The sequence below is a fragment of the Amblyomma americanum genome, chromosome 2 (assembly GCF_052857255.1).
Source record: "Amblyomma americanum isolate KBUSLIRL-KWMA chromosome 2, ASM5285725v1, whole genome shotgun sequence".
NCBI classification, from domain to species: Eukaryota; Metazoa; Arthropoda; class Arachnida; order Ixodida; family Ixodidae; genus Amblyomma; species Amblyomma americanum.
In genome coordinates, this window is record NC_135498.1 from 205,256,586 (window position 1) to 205,266,932 (window position 10,347).

General features: G+C 43.0%; 1 protein-coding gene across 1 annotated transcript in view; it reads right to left on the minus strand.

Moving 5' to 3' along the window:
* The window catches only part of LOC144122111 (histone-lysine N-methyltransferase PRDM7-like), a 253,642-nt gene extending 245,310 nt beyond the window's left edge, over window positions 1-8,332 (minus strand). The window contains exon 1 of the mRNA XM_077655632.1: window positions 8,135-8,332. Within this exon, the coding sequence (XP_077511758.1) occupies window positions 8,135-8,264 (130 nt within the window). The 5' untranslated portion in view covers window positions 8,265-8,332. The remainder of the gene's footprint in view (window positions 1-8,134) is intronic.
* Window positions 8,333-10,347: the final 2,015 nt, after the last annotated feature.

Sequence of the window (10,347 nt, forward strand, 5' to 3'; positions counted from 1 at the left end):
TGCCTTAAAAAGAAGTCAGTCAGAGGGCAAGCCATTTTTCCACAAGGAGAGTTTGCCTGCATCTGTCTTGGAGGCTATCAAACCCATTTATAGGGAGCTATCGAAGGCTGAGCTCCTAGAGAAGTGCCTGCATGGGCGAACTCAAAATGCAAATGAGTCGTTCAACCATGTTGTTTGGGAACGCGCGCCAAAGAATGTGTTTGTTAGGCTTCGGACCCTACGGATGGCAACACTGGATGCTGTTCTTTCATTTAATGATGGTAGCATCGCACGGGCCAACGTTCTGAAGGCGTGTGGATTGAACCCAGGGAGCAACACCATCAAGTGGCTGAGGGAAGCTGACCATAAGCGCATGTACTTTGCGGACCGAGCAACACGACAGCTTACAAAAGAGGCCCGACAGTCAAAACGACAAGCCGAAAAGCAAAAAAATGACGGCGACAGTGACCACGAAGCAGGGAGCTATTAAACCAATTACTATGGAGGCGTTTCTGCGAATAAAAAATGGTTTTTCACATCTTTTTTCTCTTTACGCTCTATTATCTCAAAACAGTGTTTTTTCTTACAAAGGTACCATTATTTCCAATGCCTTTCAAGACAGACGGCTGATTTTTTTTGCAATCATCTACATAAGTGTTGCCAACTACTAAACTAGAATTAAGCAATTTCACTGAGCAGTTATTCTGTTATGAATTTTGAAATGCGCAAAGAAAGGCCAGATTTGTGTACTACCGGAAAAAATTTCATTAAAAATCGAATTTGCAACACATTTCAAATATTCTAGTTCAGTAAAAAGAGCACAAAATTTGGCAAACAATGATATATGTATTATTAGGCTACTGTTATTAGTTAGAGAGAAACATGTACCTCAACATGGCCTAAAATGCATGGGAAGTATAGGGCTTACCCTGTGCCCTTAAGATGCCAGCGTTGCTTTTGCAAAGACAGGTGAACGGAAAGAGCATTTATAACTCAGACGGAATTAATTATTTCTAATATTGATGAAGGCAAACTTACCTTCAGAATTTTCATTGACTACAGCAAAGTATTTGATCGCATAAACCATGAAATATTACTAGACAAACTCTACAGTTATCGTGTCCGAGCAGCTGGTTCCACTTTACTTAGATCTTTTCAATCGTCAGCAGCGCGTTTCTATCGCTGAAAGTAACTCATCACACAGATTACTGACGTGCCATAAGGGAGTACTTTAGGGCCCTTTGTTTTCAACATCTATGTGAACGCTATTGTGCGAAAGAAAAGTAATGTATTAAACGTGTTCTACGTAGAAGACACGAGTATCTTCTCACTTGTTAAAATGTAGACAAGTAGTAAGAAATGCCAAAAAAGAGCTTGCAATAATTTGGGATTGGTCAAACAAGCACTGTTTAAAAATAAATAGCAATAAATCTAAGGCCACATTATTCGTAGCTAGAGGCAAGTAGACACAGATAGAAGAAAGGTTGGTTTTGGAGATGCACCCTTAGAAATTGTTAAGAAACAAAATATTCGAGGCGTGACCTTCGCTGCTGACATGTCTTGGAATCGTCCATTCATGCATTACCAAAGACACTCTCTACATCAGTTGGCACACTAGCACGGTGCCGTCATTTTATTCCAGATACGGGAAAACTTCAAATTTATTATGCACTGTTTTTCTCTCACATTAATTACTGCACACTGGTTTTTGGGCCACAACCACGCGAACAAATATTCAGACAGTGCTCCTTCTTTAAAAGAGAGCACTTCTTTGCATTGCAAATGTGTCCTACTTACATTCATCTCCACCACTGTTCACACGATATAACATAATAAGCGTCAAAAAATTGATGTGTTCCGTCTACTGTACTCATAATTTTTTTCTGATGAAAAGTTGAAGAGCCTCGTAAAATTACTTTCGCAGTTGCAAATAAAGAAAAGTCGTTGTCGCACTCATGGATTTCAGACATGGCTGATACCACGCAGACGTATAAATTATATGCTACAGTCACTCGAAAACAATTTGCCATGCTTGCTTAACAAATTCCTGTCTAAAAATTATGACGTAAGCACATGTAATATAGAAAACAGACGCGTGATTTTTTTTCTCAACCAGCTTTTGTGCAGCTACTGGTATTCACTGTATTTTCATTGCCCTTCAGTTTTTCATACTGTATATTTTCTTGCTGAAGTGTATTGACAATGTTTTTCGGTCAGTCAATTTCTGCAAGAGTGTAACTATGCACATGTGTTCAGAATTTTCTGTTGCCTATATGCTGCTGCTGCCTTGTACGGGCATCAGGCACCCTCAAGCTGACAATGGCAGCTTTTTCGCCTGATGACCGCCAACAAGTCGTAGGAAATGAAAGTTTTGAATTGAACTGAATTGAATTCAACTTTGTACAGATTTAAGAGCTTGTTTATGTCCTAAAAGTGTAATTATGGCAGCGAGACCGCGGCACTCAACATGAGGCTCCTCTGTGGTGTGTAGCAGCTGCAGAGTATGGCACTCCGCCTGTCAAGAGTGTGCAATTGAGGGCGACTGTTGTAACTCTTTGTTTTTCATATGAAACCCAATGATCAATGTTCTGCCGACATGGGGCGACGGCTGTTTCTTTAGGCGATTTTTTATAGATTAGCTAATAAGACGTGGTGCTTCTTTAAACTTTGCATGCGGTCAAGAGAAGCGATACCGCACTGCTGGCCAAGGCCAACAATTTATATCCGCCGCATTTAACTCCACATTCTTGTCAGGCGAATCTCCATACGCAAAAGCTGCCTCGCATCAGACAGGAGCTTCATGTTGAGCGCCACGATCCCGCATGCGTAATTGTGTGTTTTGCGCTGAAAAATAAGTAGTGCGTACCTCAAGACAGCGGCGCGATACATAAATTGTAGAAAATAGAAAAGTATTTTAATACCATCATCTCTAAGTTTTCTTTAAAAACATACGCGCTAACACCAGGGACTAAAACTTAAATATTAAATTTCAGTAATTACTCAGGTCACCATCCCAACATTCCTCTGAATTTGTGTCCGCTTGTTCGCAGAACCCATTTACAGTCACCTCTTTTGTGTGCTGCTCTCGATGCTTGTTTTAAAATTTGTTAAAGGGTGATTTTGAACACACTGTATACTGTCATTGCACGTGGCAGCCGACGGCTTCTCTCTCTAAGACATAAGCAGGTGTGGTGGCCGCCCAATCTCGCATGGCACTCGTAACCGGACAGATAGATCAATGGAACTAATCCATTATAATGGCAGCGCTCATGAAGGAAAGATGTGCGAAGTAACTCAACACCACAGCGGCCCCTGATACTGCGTCGTGCCAAATTGCCTCAGTTAATATTACAACGCCCTCTGTTTCTTAGCGCACACTATGATGCAAAGAACCAACTAAGGTAAATGTTTGATGTTACAATAAATGCTTCAGTCAAGAACTTCTACTTCACCCGTCCACGTATGACTCGAAGCTGACCGTCCCCATCGAGGATTCTCGTCCATTCGATTACGCGCTTCGCGTAAACTGGCCGAGCAGTAGCGAACGCCCAGTTCCGACGCCAGCCCACTACCGCATTGCTTTTAACACACTTAACATATATGTCATTTTCTGCCTAGTCACGCTTTGTAAGTGCAAATGTTCGCTCTTTGCACGAAAGAGCTGCGTGAATAGCAAGGGTGAAAATCTGTTGGGATGTATGAAGCCTAAAATAAACAAGCAGAAAACTAAAAGTTATGTACAACAGTGTTGAGAGGAAACGGCATTTGAGAATTGCTAGCGAGGTGCTGGAAGTTATGAGAGAATACGTGTACTTAGGTCAGTAGTGACCGCAGATCCGGGTCATGACAGGAAAATAACAAGAAGAATAAGAATGGGGTGGAGGTTCTCTCAGATCATGAATGGTAATTTACCAATATTCCCCAAGATAAAGGTGCACAACAGCTGTATCGTACCGGTACTGACCTATGCGACAGAAACGAGAAGGCCAATGACAAGGGCTTTGCTTAAGGAAAGCGCAGCGAGCTATTTAAAAGTGATAGGTGTAACGTTAAAACAGAAATGACACCTAAGTTTGGTGGCATGTTTTATTCTCTACAACGATGCGGAAGACGCCACCATTCAAGAATAACCGCGTCACATTCGCCTACGACTTCATAATAATTTATAATTGTATTTTTCTGTCATGCGCTTCCGGCTTCGGTTCCAACGTTTGAACGATGACTGTGTCGTCAACATGTGTTTATAGGTCATGTCAGGCAAGAAAAGCTCCAATACAATCGCTGCTTCTACATTCTCTGTCCTTCCGTGTGAACAGGCCGGCAGGCTTTAGCATTGTAATGAATTAAAAAGAATGGAGCAGCGATTATATTGCAGGTTTTCGTGCCTCGGGTGACCTATAAGCACACGTTGACGTCAAAGTTATCGCTTGGCTAATGAAACCGAAGCAGAAATAGCCCGACAAAGAAAATTGATTACAAATCGTTTAGCGGTTTTAAGCGAATACTACATGGTATTCATCCATAACAGCGCCTCACGCATGATTACAAAAAACAATACAAGCACCCGAAATATTTGGTGTCTATACTCCTTTAAGAGGCAGGAAGAGGGCCGAGTGGGTCAGGGATCACACACGGGTTAATGACACCCTATTAGAAATTAAGAGGAAGAATTGGGCTTGGGCAGGACATGTAATGCAAAGGCAAGATAACCGATGGTTCTTAAGGGTAACAGGCTAGATTCCAAGAGAGGGAAGCGTAGGAGGGGCGGCAGAATGGTCAGCGGATGAGATTAAGAAGTTTTCGGCGATAAGGTTGCCGGAGCTGGCATTGGAGAGGGTTAATTAGAGAGATGTGAGAGGCCTTTGTCCTGCAGTAGGTGTAGTCAGGATGATGATGATGATAATTAATTACAAAGGTGCTTCGACTAGCTTCATGTAGTTAGAATTAGGCGTCTTCACAGTAATTTCCCGCATTGAAATAGTGTGTCCCATAGGAATCAGTCCGCGTACCACTACTGTTTATTATTTATGTCTACGACCTATGCAGCCTTAATCTCAAAGCCTGCATCCAGCAGTACGTGGGCGATACCGTTCTGATTCAGCCCACATGTCTTGTCACAAAGCCCCTGTCTCCTCTAGGATCGCGTAGAAAAAGTGATGAATTTATTTTAATAAAACAAAAAGATATTTCCTGGGCTTCAGGAAACCTCACAAGAGGGCCATATTGTAGGGATTCATATCTGTCTATCGTCCTCACTGCTTCACCTTAACAGGCTCCCAGCTGCCCCTACCTCCGATTGTTAAATATCTGGGCTTGCTCTTGGTTCAGCATATGACCTTGTCGGAACACATTGATGATTCCGTTAAAAACTAAGGGTCAGTCCAGCTATATATAGCCAAATTCATCAGCTTTGTAAACATATGTCGAAAGACTTTTAGAGCTCGTGTGGAGTCCGTGCTATTACGGGTGTATCCTTCTACGGCTATTGGGCGTAACCTAGAATCAATCGTGTGGATATAATTTTATACTAGCTGTCTGCTCACATAATGCATGAGAGTGCCTTAGGGAAATAAGATAACAATATAAAGGTAAGAACCGCCCAATCAACCATCTTTATCATCGTTTTGTCCTAGTTATTTCAATGAGAGATTTCTTTTCGCCTGCCTTCAATGAACCCGGCATGAAACTTCGGAAGAGCGCACCCTACGCAATTTCGAGGATATACAAGAACTAGGACAAAATATCTGGAGACTTTTTATTTGCCATTTTATTTCCACCCACTATCTTCGCATATCCTGAACCAGAATTTGAGCAAGAAAGAGTAAGGATTAATCCATGGCTGATGGAAACGAATTGAACAGCGCTAACAGACAGGACGGAAGAGAACGCTGACACAAACGTTCCTCTTCCGCCCTCTCTGTTAGCGACGTTTAATCGGTTATCAACATGCACAAACCAGCCCGATTAAGCCCTCTTCTTTAATTTATTGTTCTTTACCCGCAGAGATTAATTTTTTAATCATGACGTTTTTTCACGCCTTCAGGTATTCTCATCTTCGCTCTTCCTATCTTTCAGTAACGCTTGACATAATAATTCGCGAAGCACAAATTTTGTTCCTTCTTGTGTTTTCCTTTGCTCATTACGGGATGTTACTGAGTACATAGTCGCAATATGTTACTGTGCAATATTTATCTATAAATTTCGCAGCATTTATATATTGCCCATCATGTATGCTTTATTTCATGTGCTTCTCTACATGTAGAGATTCTGTGCTCTGAATGTTTTTTATGGTAACGTTTCTTCCTTCAGCTGCATCCAGTTTACCCAGTGTGCCAGGTAGTGTATGCCTTGAGTAGTTTGTCCGTCGTCGTTTAATCCATGCTTTCTGCAGGATGACATCTATTCGTTGTGCGCTCTACTTAATGCAACGATGTTTCCAATTCCATACTTACCCTGAGCTTTGTCATTTTAGCCGAGGTTTTCATTATGGTCCTAAATGATCGCGTCAATTACCATTATAAGTTGTCCCACTCGTTTTTATGTAAAAGAATCTTAACTAGCTCTTTTCGGTGCTCCTGTGTTCCCAGTGCGGCAGTTATCATGTCGTTACTTTTACTTGCTCAACCAGAAGGACATCGGCTACTCTCCTAATAGTTAATGGTCGTTTCGTCCCGTGTGCTTCGCAAGGCGGAAGTTCGGGCTAGTTGGTAAGTCATGGCTTGGAGGGCAGCTTATAGCGAGAGAGACACGGACATCAGAGGGACACAGAAGGAGCGCTTCGTCCTTGTACTGCCTGTACTTTCTCCTGTTTTGATGCGAAAGTACTTTACAAGGGGGTGGAACCCTAAGCAAGAAAATTATGTAAAGCTTGACCTTGAGGGAGATCCGCGCTACAGGAACTGGTTTCTGGCCGTGCTGGTAGATGGCGCCACGGCACCTACGTTGTTTGCGTCGTTAGCGCGCGGCGGCTTACGCGGAGTTGCCTCGTTCAATATGCGCCACCAAGACTGTGCGTGCGTCTTTTGGGCCTCCTTCGCGCAGTTCGCTCGTTTTACCCACTACGATTGCTGATGCACGCTCCGCTTGGTGGCGGTTCCGCTGCAAGGACTCTTGCTGAAATCGTTTGAATACCAGGCTAAACGTATACTTCCGCACGTCTACTAAGTTTTACTACGTTAAAACAGCAGCACTTTTTTTTGTGTCTGCCCATTAAGTGTGTGTGTTCCTCTTTGATTTAAAAAGTGTCTGTGTTCCTTTTTGTCTGCTTTTGCTTTGTATTAACTCTTTTCCTTGTTGCTCCTTGTACCACTCTAACCGTTCTTATGATTTTGCACTGTGTATCCTTTCTATCTCATTGTTCTTAATGGTATCGTTCTGAATGAGTTCTCTTCTAACTCAGAATTTTTGGAGAATCTGTCGCTGTCAGTCGCAGTTCCCCACCCCAGCCTTTGGTGCGAACAATGGCACCTGACAAATACGTTAACCATCCATGAGCGATCTACCCTGCCGCTGGTTCAGATAATACCTATACCTCACAGACAATAAAATTGAATTTAGGTGAATTATATAGTTTCTGCTTACTGTTTAGGCGATAGTATGCTGTGCATCGAACGTGGCCAATATACTAGGTTTGCCATGCTCCTCTCGATGTTGTAGCGTGGCAAAACCCTGGAAAACACTTGGCAAAACACTTGAGGTACGTACAATTCAAAGTGTACCTGGCTCTCCAAAGAGGTTATCAACTTGGCGAAAGCAGCCATTCTACTTGGCGAAAGCAGCCATTTTGCTTGCCTCTCATGTGTAAAGTAGGTTTCTGTTCGGAAGATTGCACTTTTAGAGCAGTTAAAAATTGTCGGCTTTAAGGTCTCACACAGTGCTTCTTTATAGCAATGCGGAATCTATAAGTGCGCGTAAAGCAGTCACGGGTAACGGTTTCCGATGTCCGGGGATGACCTCCGTTGCGTAGTCTGTACGGCGAGAAGCGGTTACATTGTTTATGCTTTGTGAACAAGCGCAGGCGCCACGCTTACAGTTTTTTATCCTGCCCTTTGGTAATTACTTCGTTGGCTGGTTCAGCAGGCGGCTCTGTGCACATTACTATATGCAGTCAGTGCATTGTGAACTAGCACAGCATGAAAAGGTCGAGGCCGCTTACCTAGCTTCACCATCAGATCGTAGTTTTCCTTCAAGTTGGCGTAGCGCTGCTTCGTCGTGTCGGGCATGTTGCTCCATTCCTCGTCGGTGAAATATTCTCGAACGCTGTCGATACCTTTCTTAGTAGCCATTTCTACCTGCCAACACTTCGGCAAGCGTCAAAACGCGCAGGCATGGCGCACACCCCGAGCTGCTGATGATGTTGCCTCAAAGCGATGGCCAGAGTAACATACCAGTCTTCTTTTTTTCCCACCACACAGCCACATTGGTTCTGTTGTAAGGCGCAAAGCTGGGCGCGCTGGATTGGACCGCCTCAGAAGCAGCGCGAAACACGAGGACCCAACACGAAGGACGATACACGTTGCTTATTTTTTGTGTTGTGTTTGTGTGTGGTTGGGGGTGGGGGGTCCTTCATCTTGCGTCCTCATCTTATCAATTAGTCGTGAAATATCAGAAGACATGAGTAATAAGGCAACAGTTTATTTAAAGAGTCAACTTACTGTCGGAGACATATATTAAGATACTTACATTTGCTTCTATTAATCATTTTAGAGTGTGCGCAAGACGGAGACAGAGTAAGAAGACAGCAACAAAAGCGTTCAGTTGCAAGTCAACGTTTGTAGCAAAGAAAAGCAATATAACACACCCACTGGGTAAAATAAGATGAACATCAGCGCAGCCGCACCTAATGTACGTGACTGGCCCCTGCCGGGGTCATGGCTTACACTAAAATTTGGAGAACATAACTGCTCTGTTCACCCACTGATATTATTACACACACGACTAGAACGAATCTACTAACATTTGTATTAGTATTCCATGAGTGACGCTATTGCTGAATTTAAATTGGATTTCATGGTAGAGCATAGCCACTGCCTCTTGTCTTCAATTTATATCTTTTTCTTCCTTTCTATCTAGTTGTTACTTTTTCTTAATTTCTTTTTGGAACCAACCCTGATTCGAGGATTATAAGTGCGGCTGCGCTCAATGTTCTTTTTTTTTTGGCGAGGCGTATATTTATTGCTTTTTATTCCAAAAAGCATTTACTCCTGAATGAGGGAGAAAATGTTTAATGCACAGAGGAAATCACATTTAGTTGGATGGGCCCTCATTCCAGGAGGCCGTTGGATTTTGTTGTTGTTGTTGTTGTTAGCCTATCAAAAGATTGCACATACCCACACTGGGGGATCGGCCAAGAATCGGGTGGCTATTCACCTGAACGCAGTTAACAACAACGAAAAGCACGTGGGAGCGCAACACCGGTGAATTTTTCGTCATGAACAGAAAAGGGATGAGTGTTTTGATTTTAAAATTTTTAGAAAAGTAATAAAGAGAGGGATTAAATATTAATGATTTAGTCAAAATGTAATAATTGATATAAAAGAAAAGGTTGGAACACTTAGCAAGGCAGTCGGTGAGATTCTATCAGGAATTTTAGGACAGCGGTACAAACAGATCTGTGGCTGAACCCAAATGTGGTGGTGCCAAATGATAGGAAGAGCGGGCTGCTCAAACTAAGGCCAAGATGCTGCAAGGGCTCCTCCAGCAACCTTTTTCTCAGACAGTTGAATCGGCGACAATACAGCCAAAAATGTTCAATAGATTCAGGCTCACGGCAAAATGCACAAAGGGGAGAGAGCGCCAAACCGGACTTGTGTAAATAGAAATTTAGAGGGGGGATGCGGCAGCGCAGCCTCGTCAGTGATACTTCAAGCTGCCGAGAGCAACAAATTTTCCTGTTCCAATAATATTTAAGGTGCTCATAATCCGCCGATGTTAAAAGTGATGTGTCTTGCGTGCTTAAAAACGCACGTCGCCGAAATCTAGATGCTGTAATATAGGCTGTAGCCGGGATTATTGGCAACACGGGGCCGCTGAGGGAAGCCTTTGCGAGATTATCAGCAATCTCATTTACTGTCACACTGCTGTGACCGGGAACCCATACTAAATGAACAAGGCTGAAATGCGGAGGAAGTAGGGATAAGAAAGTTGATAAAATGGGACCGTCAACATGTGCAGCGAGGGACGAACACAAAGATAAAGAATCAGTGATTACTGCAACTGCTGTAATAGAGGGGTCTAGCTTGCGTAGAGCAAGTACAACTGCTAGAAACGCTGCTTGAAAAATAGGGGTGAAATCTGGAAGGCGCAGAGAAAAGGACCAGTCTAAATGCGAGCAAAATATTCCCACACCTGCTTTTTCATTGCATTGCG